The sequence below is a fragment of the Triticum urartu genome, chromosome 4A (genome assembly GCF_056163025.1).
Source record: "Triticum urartu cultivar PI428250 chromosome 4A, HENAU_Tu73, whole genome shotgun sequence".
NCBI classification, from domain to species: domain Eukaryota; kingdom Viridiplantae; phylum Streptophyta; class Magnoliopsida; order Poales; family Poaceae; genus Triticum; species Triticum urartu.
In genome coordinates, this window is record NC_141876.1 from 152,142,470 (window position 1) to 152,157,214 (window position 14,745).

The window sequence follows — 14,745 nt, forward strand, 5'->3', positions numbered from 1 at the left end:
TAACCAAGGAGGAGGCTGGCGTTTTGGCATGTGGCCACGTCAGAGTTTTGCGCGTACCTGGACACTAGGGGCTTATTACTAAGGGCGTTATGCCGCCCGCCCTCATAAAGACCGAATACCTTAAGGAGTGTTTGGCATCGCGAGTTTGGCCTTATATGCATCAGCTCTGAATCATGTCTTTGGTCAAATGTTGGGTTTGCCCGGCTCCTGTGCTTTGCTACCTTACGTTCCGCTCTATCAGCCAGTGCTCCTCTGAGTGTTGGTCCGAAACGGGCAGCCTGCGGGGCCACCTCGGGGAAACTTGAGGGCTGGTTTTACTCGTAGCTTGACCTATTCGGTGTTCCCTGAGAACGAGATATGTGCAGCTCCTATCGGGATTTGTCGGCATAGTCGGGCGGTCTTGCTGGTTTAGTTTTACCATTGTCAGAATGTCTTGTGCACCGGGATTCCGAGCCTGGTTGGGTGTCCAGCGATGGAGGATTGTCTACGCGGATCGTGAGCTTGTGATGGGCTAAGTTGGGACACCCCTGCAGGGTATAAACTTTCGAGAGCCGTGCTCGTGGTTATGTGGCAGATGGGAATTTGTTAATATTCGGTGGTAGAGAACTTGACACTTGACTTAATTAAAATGAATCAACCACGTGTGTAGCCGTGATGGTCTCTTCTCGGCGGAGTCCGGGAAGTGAACACAGTTTGGGTTATGTTTGAACATAAGTAGTTTCAGGATCACTTCTAGCTTCACGACCGCTGCGTAGCTTCTCGTCTTACTCTTATTTGCGTATGTTAGCCGCCATATTTGCTTAGTGCTTGCTGCAGCTCCACCTCATTACCTTATCCTACCCATAAGCTTAAATAGTCTTGATCTCGCGGGTTTTGAGATTGCTGAGTCCTCATGACTCACAGATACTACCAAAACAGTTGCAGGTGCCCATGATACTAGTGCAGGTGATGCTACCGAACTCAAGTGGGAGTTCGACGAGGACCTTGGTCGTTACTATGTATCGTTTCCTGATGTTCAGTAGTGGAGCCCAGTTGGGACGATCGGGGATCTAGCATTTGGGTTGTCTTCTTTTATTTTGGTTCCATAGTCGGACCTTGATTGTACTCTGGATGATGTATGTTTAACTTGTTATTTATGTGAAGTGGCGATTATAAGCCAACTCTTTATCCCTTTCTTATTCAGTACATGGGATTGTGTGAAGATTACCCCTCTTGCGACAAAACCACCATGCAGTTATGCCTCTAAGTCGTGCCTCGACACGTGGGAGATATAGCCGCATTGTGGGCGTTACAACTACCTTCCAATATATCAATCTTTACCTCTCAACTATTTCGATACTCCTTGTCATGGCCGTGATCTCATCCAGGACTCCGAACAAACTTCGGTCACCAAAACACATCACTTATAAATACAAATCGTCATCGAACGTTAAGTGTGCGGACCCAACGAGTTCGAGAACTATGTAGACATGACCGAGACACCTCTCCGATCAATAACCAATAGTGGAACCTGGATTCTCATATTGGTTCCCACATATTCTACGAAGATCTTTATCGGTCAAACCATTATGACAACATACGTTATTCCCTTTGTCATCGGTATGTTACTTGCCCGAGATTCGATCGTCGGTATCTCCATACCTAGTTCAATCTCGTTACCGGCAAGTATCTTTACTCGTTCCGTAATACATCATACCGCAACTAACTCATTAGTCACATTGCTTGCAAGGTTTATTATGATGTGCGTTACCGAGAGGGCCCAGAGATACATCTCCGATACTCGGAGTGACAAATCCTAATCTCGATCTATGCCAACCCAACAAACACCTTCGGAGACACCTGTAGAGAATCTTTATAATCACCCAGTTACATTGTGACGTTTGATAGCACACAAGGGGTTCCTCCGGTATTCGGGAGTTGCATAATCTCATAGTCAAAGGAATATGTATAAGTTATGGAGAAAGCAATAGCAATAAAACATAACGATCATTATGCTAAGCTAACGGATGGGTCTTGTCCATCACATCATTTTCCTAATGATGTGATCCCGTTCATCAAATGACAACACATGTCTATGGTTAGGAAACTTAACCATCTTTGATTAACGAGCTAGTCTATTAGAGGCTTACTAGGAACACTGTGTTTTGTCTATGTATCCACACATGTATCAAGTTTTCGGTTAATACAATTCTAGCATGAATAATAAACATTTATCATGATATAAGGAAATACAAATAACAACTTTATTATTGCCTCTAGGGTATATTTCCTTCAAAATTTGTGAGGGCGTAAAAATGGATAGTAATTGACGGAGTGCTGTTGTGGTATAAAAATGGATAGTAATTGGCGGAGGACTTGTTTAAACACGTTATCTATGAATGGCTAATCTGATTATAGAACGTTCAACCCAATGCGCTTTCCAAACTATGATATAGGATAAGCGGTATATCCATAGTTCAGAAAATTTTGGCAGCTGAGGAATAACGGGTTCCAAAATAGTTTTTTGAGTGAACACTACCCTCATGGATGATCCATTGTCTTGTATTTTTTTCTTTTTCTTTGAACTGGTCGAAGAAATAGATTAGGGAATGGAGTGAAGAGGTTGGTCAAGTGACATTTTTATTTTTATTTTGTCTCTTCTCGTTGGCTGTTTATAGACTGTCGTGATGGAGCTCGTCCTAGAGGTGACTTCAATGACAGCATTGTGGCTGAAGCCTCGGTCTGGTTGGCCATATGGAAGGAGAAGGTAAGGTGGACGACAAGAGCGACATCAGCTATTCTCCTCATGTAGGTGAATGCACCGAGGGAGAAGGAGGCTCGGGTTTTTTAGTATTCCTTCTAGATTACTATTCATGTGAATGCATAGTGTTGATTTATTGTTTTTATTGCAGTGTATTGTTCTGGGTTACAATTCAGGTACTGTTTCGGTTTAATTTTGTGGTGGGTTAATGTTTTCGCTTTATTGAGATATTGCTCCGTTTCAGTGGTTTTATTTTTTTGGGTTTTATTTGGGCTATTGTTTCAGTTAGCCGTTCTAGCTTTATTCGGATACTTTTCCATTTTTGTTCGGATACTTGTTAGTGTACTGCCCACTACTGTTGTCATGATGTAAAATGGACAGTAATCGATAGAGAATTTTTTTCCATGAATTATTGCTCATGCAAATATACTATTCTTGTTTACTGTTTTGTGCCTCGGCAGCACCATCACCGGAAAGGAGCAGGAGACAATCAAGGCAGCTTTGTATCGATACGCCGATGGAGAGAAATGATATGGAAAAATCCTAAAGCTTAACCTTTTACACAAGGACGCGAGGATGGAGGGGGAGAGAGATGATGCATAAAAAGTACCCATTTTTCAACAAGGGGCGCATTTTTTCCTTCGAAACATGTTTCATATGACTGTTCAATGGACATTACTGTTCACATTGGGGCAGTGTTTATACGGGGCACTGTTCGTTATCCATACGGTACGGTTCACTGTTCCGGTTTTGTTTGGGTAATTGTTTGTGTGTTGTTTGCTGATGTCATGGTGTAAAAATGGATAGTAATCAGTAAGAATTTAATTCCCCCATGGATTACTGTCCATGAAAATATACTGTCCCGATTTACTATTTTGTGCCTCGGCAACACCATCATTGAAATGGAGCGGGAGACGATCGAGGCGGCTTTGCATCGGTACGCTGGTGGAAAGAAATGATGTGCAGAAAAATCCTAAATCTGAACCTTTTATATAAAGACATGAGGGTCGGAGAAGGGGAGAGAAATGGTGTGTAAAAAAAATCCTAATTTCTTTCTGAACCACGGGCGTTTTTTAAACACTGTTCACTATTTTCATCAAATCAGGACGGGTTTTTTAAACACAGTTCATTTGTTTGTTTTCTGCTACCATGTAAAATGAACAGTAGAAACGCAAAAAAAAATCAAAGAATGGGGAAAAATGCCATGTAAAATGAACCGTAGAAATGCAAAAAAAAATATCAAAGAATGGAGAAAAAACGAAGCCTTCCCGCTTTAGTACAGTACTCCCTCCATTCCCTTATACAAGGCCAATGTGGAAAATATATTTTGCATCTATACAAATCACTAATAGTAACCGAGAAAATTTAATGATGTTTTCTCGTACTATCAACTTATTTAATACTTGCATGTATATAGCCATAATGACACTGTACTATTTCCTTCTCACTACTTCCTTGCATGCATGCGGGCATATTAATCATCCCGGTTAACGAGAAAAAAGGTTGGCTTGCAAAGCAGTTATTAAATTTTACCTTGGTATCTGTAATTTAAGTATGTGGTCTTGTATAAGACTAGCCACAATGGGTAGTAACATAAAGTAGTAACATTGGCATGCGAAAATACATAGGAGCTCTCGGGTGCTATGCCCCCCTATATTCAAAAATAATTTAGTAATTCAAAAAAGGTCGAAAAATCCTATAACTTTTTATGGAATCAAACATGACCAAGTATTGCACCCGTATAAAAGATTAAATAGGGAATGGCTTTTATTGTATCCAGGGTCAAAAATTTCCCAAAAAATGCTAGATACAAGTACTATTCATGTTATATTATTGTCATAAATTTATTTATTTTGCCCTGAAGTCAACGAGTACAATACCTTGGCCAAACTTTTTATATGAGTACAATACCTAGTCATATTTGATTCAAAAATATATCCAGGATTTTTTTTTATTTTGTTTTAAATTATTAAATTATTTTTAAATATAGGGGGGTGGAGCACCCGAGTGCTCCTAATCCGCTTACCATTGGCATGTTACTACTTTATGTTACTACCTCTATATAGTGAAGAGTAACATATGTGTGATAACATGGAACACTTCATTTATTAGGCTATAGGCTCATCTTGCCTTCATATATGTGATGTTACCCACACAGTGGCGGAGCTTGCAGCAAATTACTGGGCGGGATGGCAGGCCAAACTGCAAGAAATTAGGATTCCCTCGGACCATGGGCTGGCTCTAATAGGAGCAGGTGCAGCAAAGCTGGGCGGGCCATGGCCCATGTAGCCTTGTGGAAGCTCCGCCAGTGTTATCACATGCTTTTTTTTTCATTTATTGTTTGCTACATCATCTATTTTATCTAAATATGTGTGATGTTACTACATATGTTACTTTCATTGTGGGTAGTCTAAGGGAATGGAGGGAGTAACTTCTTATGTAGTGAGATGGTATACGGTAACTAAAATAGTTATATACTCCTCTGTTTTAAATAAATAAATTATACTAAAGCAGCAACGTTTAATTTGGAACGGAGAGAGTACCGTATACTCATCTACTACCGTGCTACTGGTCTCGGAGTAATCGGTGTGGCACCAACAAGTCACTCGTCCGGTCACAAATCAAATGTCCAGATCCACATACAGAAGGGATCGTCAGCAGCGTAGTAGGAGCAGCTGGGCATGGCTGACTCCCCAGGATTAGCTCGTGCTCGTGACGTCCTGCGCGTGAGCGCCGACGACCGGGCGCGGGTGGACGCACTCTCCTCCGCCGCATCCGCATACGTATCGGCGGCTTCTCCTCATCTGTCGCCGAGCTTCTTCGAGGGGTTCGCGCTGCGCAGGATCCGCGTCCTCAGCGTCCACCCGGGATTCATCCACTGCTCCTACCACGTCCCTGCAAGCCTCACCGTACTTCACTGGCTTTCTTGGTTCCTTCGTTATTAATTCAGTCCCCTTGATCCGCGCCAGCTAAGCCAAATACATACATGCACGTACACACGCAGGACTCTAGCACCGGCTGCCTCGCCGCCGGTGTTGTGGTGGCCCTGGTGGACGAGATCGGCTACGCCGCCGCCATCTCCGACGCCCAAAACTTCAAGGTCTCCGTTGACATGTCCGTCGCCTTCCCCGATCTCTCCCAGGCCCGCGCAGGGGACCGGCTAAGCATAACGGCGAGGGTGCTCGGGCACAAGGGCGCCTACTCCGGCACGCACGTGCTCCTCACCAACGCCGTCACCGGCAATGTCGTCGCCGAGGGCAGGCACTCCGTCTTCGGCAACCTGAAGAAGGCACCACTCAAGCCAGCAGCCACTACTAGTCTTAAAAGCAACTTGTGACTCTGACTCTGCCTACTCCTACTCCACTACCGTCTATTATGCACCTTCTTTCCTAAATGGCCACTCATGTATCTTTCTTGTCAAGAATAAAATGAAATACACTACTAAAAAGGAATAAAAGGATGCGTGTTCTCAATGGGAATATGTTGTGTACTGAATCCATCCCAAACTCACTGTCTTGTGCTGCTTTTTCGTGTCCAGCGTGCGCACCTACCATTGTCAGCCATTTGATCGGCAGACCAAGCAGCTACCCAACCAGCTAAGCATCACTTCACGTCCCCGTCAATTAGCCCCAAACAGCCTGGCCTAAACATCACGTCCCCATCGATTAACCCCAAACAGCCTGGCCTAACACAAAAAAATATCTATGCCAAATAAGTTACTAATTATAAGTTCTACGGAGTAGCAAGTTAAAAAAAACTATAAGCTCTAGTGCTCACCGGTGTCTGATCTACCCAGCAAGCATTTCAGTTGTAACATTGCAAGGAAGATGACGACAACACAGGACATCATCTACAATTAAAAAACCAAACAAAGGCAGTGTGCTTATTGCAACGAAGATGGAGACAACACAGGACACCATCAACAATTAGAATACCAAGCAAAGACATTGTTGCCTTCCTGGCTCGTCACAGACAAGATCTACTGCAGCTAATGTTCATCCATCCAACACAAATTTAACAACACTTTTGACATCTCCGAACTACCTCAGCATTTGTTTAAGGTCCTGTCAAGACCGACAAAAATTTATTATAGTTTCTCACAGTTGAGGTGTCAAATTTGTCCTTTGTACCACAACTCCCAAGGGTTAACGTCTTATGTAGGAGAAAACAAATGCGCGCACATTCTTGTTGTATACCACCTTCTACAAAACCCATATCATCTCATCTTTAATTTGCAGGCTTTCTCACAAAGGCCTTCTGAACCTGCACAGGCACACAGAAAAAAGTTAGTGTACCGATTTCGCATGCTTACATAACATAGTCGCACTGTGATAGTTACAAATTCAGCTTACCTGCTCCAGTGTCAAGAACATGATCACATTCCATGATCCCAGTCTAGCAAAGTTTGGAAGGAAGCCTTTGTAAAATGCCAGAGGTCCCTGCACACAAAAAAAATCCTATTAATCAGCAACCTGCTTGGACTTTCGTTTGCATTCAACAGGTATACAAAGCAGTTCCTATGAGCCTAGAACATATCCAGAATATTCAGCTCACAGACAAACGAGTATATCATTAACAAAACACAGCTCAAAGGATATCTAAGCAATTATGAAAGGTTACTCGGTACAGAGGGAGGACACTATCAATATATTCCAAATCAAGGTTAAGAGTTAGTTGTTCGGAGAAAAAAAATATACGATTCCTACAATGAGCAGTCACCTTTTGTTTGCCATCATATATCTTTTATTTGCATGATCGCTTGGAAATAAAGCGCTGTTAAACCACCGTTCAAATTTGAGAGCCACCAGAATGACAATCAAGGCAGTTAATTCTAACAGAGGCTGTATAAGTTGCCAATAAATTACCTACTGTCAACACATACTATTAAAATATGAAATGGGACGAATTTTCTCCGCAAACATGGCCCAGCCCCAGATGCTAGATGTGCTTGAAAAACATGTTGTAGACAAGTATCACTCATCTAATGCTGACTGAAAAGTATAAAAAAGGCATGAACAGAGTAATAGAGTGGAACATACATCATTCTTCAGGGTCTTCACAAAACAATCAATAGTGTTCTTGTAGGCAGAGTCACCCATCATTCTTGACTTAACCTGCAAGAAGGTGTGTATTGTTAGTAAAGAGAAACATCTATGCTCGCATATCTTTAAGGTAAGAACTCAACTGCTAATCAATACTCAATAATACAGAAAGACTTCTTTGATAATGATCCAAAAATGGAAGCTGCATTTATTTTCAAAGAAAGACCAGTATCTGAGTTTCATAGGAAAATAGAACAGCTTCGATGCAAGCAAATTAGCATATGGTGGCCATGGATGCACACATTAAAAAAAAGGCATAAATCTGCACAATGGCAGAAGTATAAACCTCACAGAAACTGAACTAAGAAATCAGCTTTGCTGAAAGAACATGAATACGCCATGAAATAAAGGTCAGAACTGGCATATCTCAGTTTAAACTTGGAATAGTGTGTGATGCTGTCAAAGATAACCATTTGTAATAGACAATAGTTACTACCTAGTGGATAAATACACCAAGAAAGCATTGCTCAGAATAATTAATTCGCAGTTGGTTGTATAGGAAATAACATTTTAGACAAGATCACTAGAGTAGGGATAATTATCACTGAGCGAGGAGGACATCTCACCACATCGACCGGAGAACCAACACAAACAGCAAAGAAGCCAGCGCCCAAACCAGACAAGATATGAGTGACCACGTCATCTTTGAACCCAGGAAGTTTCAAAATGGACTGCATGATACACAATACAGTTGACGACAGCAAGATAATAAGCAATCAAATAAAGGAAATAACGACAAGAATAAAGGAAATGACGACAAGAAGCACACCTGCTTCACTTGATCATAACTGGCCAACTCAGCAGCGTTTATGATGGCGTTACGTGCAACATTCGGACCAATGCCAGTCCACAGAGCAGCAACCCCTTCCTAAAATGATGATACCGGCATATTTGAAGCAAGCAATTTGGGATATGTAACAATCCACAGTTAGCTTGCAAAACAAGAGCAGAAGCAACAACTGACCTGCCTAACAATCTTGGCATAAGCATCCATTGCCCCAGTATAACGGCGCAGCACACCAGGTGCCAGCTTCCCCTCAGACTGAAGCCTGACTTTGACAAGGTCAGTGGGGTTGGCCACAGCGATTGCAAGGGCACCTGAAGCAAGTCAGACACACCATGTTATGTTGCTGCATACTTCATTTCACATGGAGGGGGAAATTGATTGAGAATCCAACGATGAGGGTACCAGTGGTGAAGCCAGCGGCTATCTTCTTGGACAAAGGTACATCCCCAACATGGTTCTCGCCAACATAGAAGGATTTGACCTGAAGATGGTCAGGCACAACAATCCGGGTCAAGTTCATTGTTGAGTACCACTACAACTACTGACGCAATGCAATACCATACATATACATAAAGAAGGGGGAAAAGGGAGGGAAGGGAAACTCACGGGCTCATAGAGACCAATGCGGAGACCGCCGTAGATGCACTGGCGGTGGAGGCCAGGGACGATGCCCTTCCAGAGCGCGGCGGCGCCTTCCTCCTTGGCGATGGTGGCGGCGGTGCCGAGCAGGCCACGGTACTTGGGCCCAGCGAGATCCCCGGCGACGGCCTTCTTCTGCAGCTGCAGCCTGACCTTGGCCGTGTCGAGGGGGATCGTGGTGATCTGAGAGAGGGGAAGCCCATTCGATTAAACCAGGAGCGGAAAATACATGAGGAAATAACGAGATTAGCGGCGTGATCCTGGTCGGGGAGCGGCCAGGGCGCAGGGTGGCATTGGAAATCGGACGATCCAGCGAGAGAATAAAAACGAAGCGTAAAGCAGCGGGCGATCCCGTCCCCGTCGCCGTCGCAGGAACAGGACGCTGGTGAGTGGAGTCTGGTGGAGATCCGTGGGGCGGTGGAAGCAGGGGTTAGGTTAGGGTTTAGTACCTCGGCGAAGCAGGCGGCGATGGCGCTGGCGGTGAAGCGGCCGGCGAAGGAGATGTCGACCTTGGAGCCGTGGTCCGGCGCCATGCTTGGCTTGGCTTGGCTGACGGGTGGATGCAACCGCCCACCACCGGCACCACCGAGCGAGACGACGGACCCCTTCTGTCACAACTCACAAGTGCTGTCACACACACACACAGAGGAACGAAGGAAGGAAGGAAAGGGGGGAAATAAAGAGGAAGAGGGAAGTTGGCGCCTCCAAGGGAAAAAGGCAAAAGAGCTTTTGCCTTCCCTCTGCTCTGCTGTTTCTCCTTCTTTTCTCTTTTTTTTTTTGATTTGATTTGAATGAACCCTCTGCTGTTTCTCGAATTTATCCTGCTTATTAATTACCCTATTGGGTTGATTCGATTCTGATCTGATCTGGAAATGGAGATGATCGATGACTCAGATGCGCATCACGCCTACTAATCCATCCCACTAGATTAGTTGTATTTCCTTCCTTCCTTTGTATCAATCCATTCATCCATCCATGTTTTGGGGACTTCCAGAATGCTGACCATGTGGGGACGTGTCCTCCAGTTTCTTCTATGCACGTCTCCTTCTGGTGTTCCCCTACTGTTTCGTCGCTGTACTCCTCTACTGATTGCACTGGTCGATCCACCGTTGCATAGGTTCCTTGGAATATACACGACCCCCTTGGAAAGCAAATTGGGTCACAACCTGACGCAGAATTTGGAGGGGATGCGTGGAGGTTGCATGTGGCTAGATCTGAGTCGACCGAGACTTAACGAAGTCTCGGTCAAGTGATAGAATATATAAAAGTGAATAAAGCAAAACTTTAAATGAAAATTTTACACGAATCTCCATGCAAAATCTCACAAATATAGCATCGATTAAGACTTCGTTAAGTCTTAGTCGACTGAGATTTAGTAATCTCGTTTGGTTATACTTGCAGTATAGAGGAATTGAGTGCTTGAAGATTTTTTTTCTTCCTTTTTTCGTGAAATACGCAAAAGTCTTGCGTATCATTGCATTGATAGGTAGAGCGAGATTACACAGGTTGATTACAGAATGGTGTAAAGGGAACGACCAGCTAGCATGTACACAAGGATGGCGTGCATAGAAGGCCGCGACACACTGGAACGTCGGGTGTGCCAGCCGCGGGTGCTGGAGTCTACGTTTCTGGCAAGATTAGGGCAAGTCCTGTTGCGCCGGCACGAGCCCACAGTCGTGCCTCCTCCCGGATCGTACTCACGGCGCATCCCACGGCAGGGGAGTCATTGTCAAAGAGGCAGCCGTTACGATGCTACCAGATGTGCCTAGGCGGTGATGCGATGGAGGCAAGGTCGCGTCGTAGACAACTCGTGGTACTAGAGATGGCCGATGAGAGCCAGGCGATGAACTTCTCGTCGGGGTTGGGGATCGTGGCGATGGATCGGCACCATAAAAGTACCTCGTGCCAGACTTGGCAGAAGAAGGAGCATCCCGTAAGGTGTCGTCTCAGGTTCGCAGAGTGGACAGAGCGGCCCATGGGGGAGGTCGTGCCTTGCTAGGTGATCAACGAGCCAGCAGCGGCCAAGCAACGCTAGCCAGACGAAGAACTTGATGCGAAGTCGTGCCCAAGGGCGTCATGTGATACGCCAATGGGGGGTTGTTGTCGTAGATCTAATGAAGAGGGCTTTATAGCAAGAGCTCGCGGTGTAGGCACCCATGGCAGTCTAGCATCAAGACAGCTTGTCCGGCTCGTCGGACAAGGTCACCAGGCGTAGGCGTCGCCAGAGAGCCATGTACTAGACGGCCATGGCCGCGCCCATGGCGCCCTGGATGTCCGCGATCCAGGCGCGGTCGAGGAGTCCATCGGGCACTGATCGCACTTTGGGTCGCCGCTTAGGTACGGTGCCATAGACTAGTGGCGCGCTGGAGATCCGGGATTCCGAGGCCACCTGGAGAGACTGGCCTGCAGACACGGTGCCAGCTGACAAGACAGTGGCCACCGCTCGCTTCTTTACGCCCATACTAGAGGAAGTTGCGGATGAGGTGGTTAATTTGCTTGAGGATCGAAGGGTTGATGGCCATCGCGATGAGGATATGCACTGGCATGGCCGAAAGCACATGCCTGCAAAGCACAAGCCGCCCCCCCCCCCCCCCCCGCGACATCATGGAGGCCCACCAAGGCGAAAGCTAGTGCTCCAGCTTGTCGATGATCGGCTGTAGGGTGCGGGCGCCGACCTTGCGAATAGATAGTGGAAAGCCGAGGTATGTAGTAGGGAACTCCTGAAGCAAGCACGCAAAGCTCTCGGTGATCGCGGCCCGGTCCGTGGGTGTGCACTAGATGGGGGACGTCGCACACTTGGCAAAGTTAGTGTGCATTCCATAGGCAGCACCGAAGACATGTAGCAGCTCACGAACGACGGTAGTCACGCGTGCCAGGTCGGCAGAAGACGACCACGTCGTCGGTGCAGAGGGAGACGCTCGATGCCATGTAGCACGCGGTGAGTTGTTGAAGCACGCCATCGCTGGCCGCCCGACAAGTGAGGTTGTTGAGGGTGTCGATGACCATGAAGAAGAGCATGGGGGACACGGGTCCCCTTGCCGCAGCCCAACTATGAAGAATGGGTGGCCCAGGGACACCATTAACAAGAATGCGCGTGCTGGCATGCCGAGGAGGATGCAAATCCACTCGCGCCAATGATGGCCGAAGTTGAGGTGACGAAGGGTCTCGAGGAGGAATGCCCAAGAGAGAGAGTCGAAGGCACGTGCAATGTCAAGTTTGAGCATGACGCGGGGGTGACGGGGGTTGTGGAGTTGCCGTGCTGTTTACTAGGCAAGAAAGAAGTTATCATGGATGCATCGGCCGATGATGAAGGCACTCTGGTTGGTGGAGATCATTGCACCGAGGCAGGACGCGAGGCAGAATGAGCACTTTGGCGAAGAGCTTGGCGACAAGGTGGATTAGGCTAATCGATCGGTAATCTGAGAGCGCGCCGGCGTCAAGCCTCTTCGGTAGCAAGCTGAGAAGCACCTCGTTGAGCCGTTGGAATCCATGGTCGTTGAGGCGGTATAGCTTATTGAAGGCAGCAATGAAATCATCTTTAATGGCCGGCCAGGAAGCACAAATGAATTCGGAGGTGAATACGTCGGGCCCTAGCGCCTTTCCTTTTGGCAATTGTTTGATGGCTTCCCAAATCTCAGCCTTAGAGAAAGGCAGCTCAAGGTCGTGCAGCTCGAACGAGCGTGGGTCAAGAGCATCAAGGTCGATGGAGGATGTTCGCTCGGCTGGAGTGTCGAGGATTGTCGTGAATTGGTTGAATGCAGCCTCGACGATCGCCGCGTGCTCGGACATGGGGGAGCCGTCAACCTAGAGCTGGAAGATGGAGTTCTTGCAGGCTCATTGGGCGGCATTGCAGACGAAAGAAAGACGGGCTAGTACCGTCGGCTGTTAGGAAGTTGAAGCGCGTGCTCTGCCTGGCCAGGGAGCGCTGATACGTCCATTTTTGCATCATGTTTACCTACTGTTATTTATAATGTTTTTATGCATAATAATGCTTTTTGGAGTAATTCTAATGTTTTTTCTCTCATAATATGCAAGGTTCACACAACGAGGGAGAATTTCGGCAGCTGGAAATCTGGACCTGAAAAAGCTACGCCAGGCTACCTATTCTGCACAACTCCAAATGAGCTGAAACTTCACGAGGAATTTTTATGGAATATATGAAAAATACTGGAGCAAATAACTACCAGAGAGGGCCCACCTGGTGAGCACAAGACACCAGGGCGCGCCAGGCCCCCCAGGCGCGCCCTGGTGGTTGTGCTCAGCCTAGCCCACCTCCGGTGCCCATCTTCTGGTATATAAGTCATTTTGACCTAAAAAATAAGGAGAGGACTTTCAGGACGAAGCGCCGCCGTCTTGAGGCGGAACTTGGGCAGGAGCACTTTTGCCCTCTGGCGGAGCGATTCCGCCGGGGGAACTTCCCTCCCGGAGGGGGAAATCATCGTCATCATCATCACCAACAACTCTCCCATCTTGAGGAGGGGAATCTCCATCAACATCTTCAACAGCACCATCTCCTCTCAAACCCTATTTCATCTCCTGTCTTCAATCTTTGTACCAGAACTATAGATTGGTACTTGCGGGTGACTAGTAGTGTTGATTACATCTTGTAGTTGATTACTATATGGTTTAAAGATTAAATGTTCAGATCCATTATGCTATTTAATACCCCTCTGATCTTGAGCATTATTATCATTTGTGAGTAGTTACTTTTGTTCTTGAGGTCATGGGAGAAATCTTGTTGCAAGTGATCATGTGAATTTTATATGTGTTCGATATTTCGATGGTATGTATGTTGTGATTCCCATAGTGGTGTCATGTGAATGTCGACTACATGACACTTCACCATATTTGGGTCTAAGGAAATGCATTGTGGAGTAGTTATTAGATGATGGGTTGCGAGAGGTACAGAAGCTTAAACCCTAGTTAATGTGCTATTCCGTAAGGGACTGGTTTGGATCCAAAAGTTTAATGTTATGGTTAGAATTTATTCTTAATACTTTTCTCGTAGTTGCGGATGCTTGCGAGGGGGTTAATCATAAGTAGGAGGTTTGTTCAAGTAAGAACAACACCTAAGCACCGGTCCACCCACATATCAAATTATCAAAGTAGCGAACACAAATCGAACCAACATGATGAAAGTGACTAGATGAAATTCCCGTGTACCCTCAAGAACGCTTTGCTTATCATAAGAGACCGTTTTAGCCTATCATTTGCCTCAAAAGGATTGGTCTACCTTGCTGCACCTTTGTTACTACTATCGTTACAAATTATCTTGCTATCAAATTACTCGTTACTTATAATTTCAGTGCTTGCAGAGAATACCTCGATGAAAACCACTTGTCATTTCCTTCTACTCCTCGTTGGGTTCGACACTCTTACTTATCGAAAGGACTACAATTGATCCCCTATAATTGTGGGTCATCAAGGCTCTTTTCTGGGCCGTTGCCGGGGAGTGAAGCGCTCTTGGTAAGTGGAAA

General features: G+C 45.9%; 2 protein-coding genes across 2 annotated transcripts; one reads left to right on the forward strand and one right to left on the reverse strand.

Moving 5' to 3' along the window:
* The first annotated feature begins 5,240 nt into the window (after window positions 1–5,240).
* On the forward strand, window positions 5,241–6,197 carry LOC125551168 (uncharacterized). The gene is made up of 2 exons (XM_048714327.2): window positions 5,241–5,649; window positions 5,745–6,197. The coding sequence occupies exons 1-2, from the start codon at window positions 5,422–5,424 to the stop codon at window positions 6,075–6,077; spliced, it is 561 nt and encodes a 186-aa protein (XP_048570284.1). The 5' UTR covers window positions 5,241–5,421; the 3' UTR covers window positions 6,078–6,197.
* A 399-nt stretch (window positions 6,198–6,596) lies between these two features.
* LOC125551167 (mitochondrial uncoupling protein 1) lies at window positions 6,597–9,986 on the reverse strand. Its single transcript, XM_048714326.2, has 9 exons — window positions 9,718–9,986; window positions 9,236–9,451; window positions 9,032–9,110; window positions 8,807–8,940; window positions 8,612–8,710; window positions 8,409–8,513; window positions 7,780–7,854; window positions 7,093–7,179; window positions 6,597–7,003 (listed from the first exon to the last, which is right to left on the reverse strand). The coding sequence occupies exons 1-9, from the start codon at window positions 9,799–9,801 to the stop codon at window positions 6,968–6,970; spliced, it is 915 nt and encodes a 304-aa protein (XP_048570283.1). The 5' UTR covers window positions 9,802–9,986; the 3' UTR covers window positions 6,597–6,967.
* Window positions 9,987–14,745: the final 4,759 nt, after the last annotated feature.

Bases quoted from the DNA above. Each gene is read 5' to 3' on its own strand.
- LOC125551167 (XM_048714326.2), bottom strand. From the start codon at position 9,801: ATGGCGCCGGACCACGGCTCCAAGGTCGACATCTCCTTCGCCGGCCGC. The intron at 8,514-8,611 runs GTGTGCTTCTTG...TGTATCATGCAG, and splicing joins GTTATGATCAAGTGAAGCAG to TCCATTTTGAAACTTCCTGG. The intron at 7,004-7,092 runs GTAAGCTGAATT...GTGCCTGTGCAG, and splicing joins TGTTCTTGACACTGGAGCAG to GTTCAGAAGGCCTTTGTGAG.
- LOC125551168 (XM_048714327.2), top strand. From the start codon at position 5,422: ATGGCTGACTCCCCAGGATTAGCTCGTGCTCGTGACGTCCTGCGCGTG. The intron at 5,650-5,744 runs GTACTTCACTGG...GTACACACGCAG, and splicing joins ACGTCCCTGCAAGCCTCACC to GACTCTAGCACCGGCTGCCT.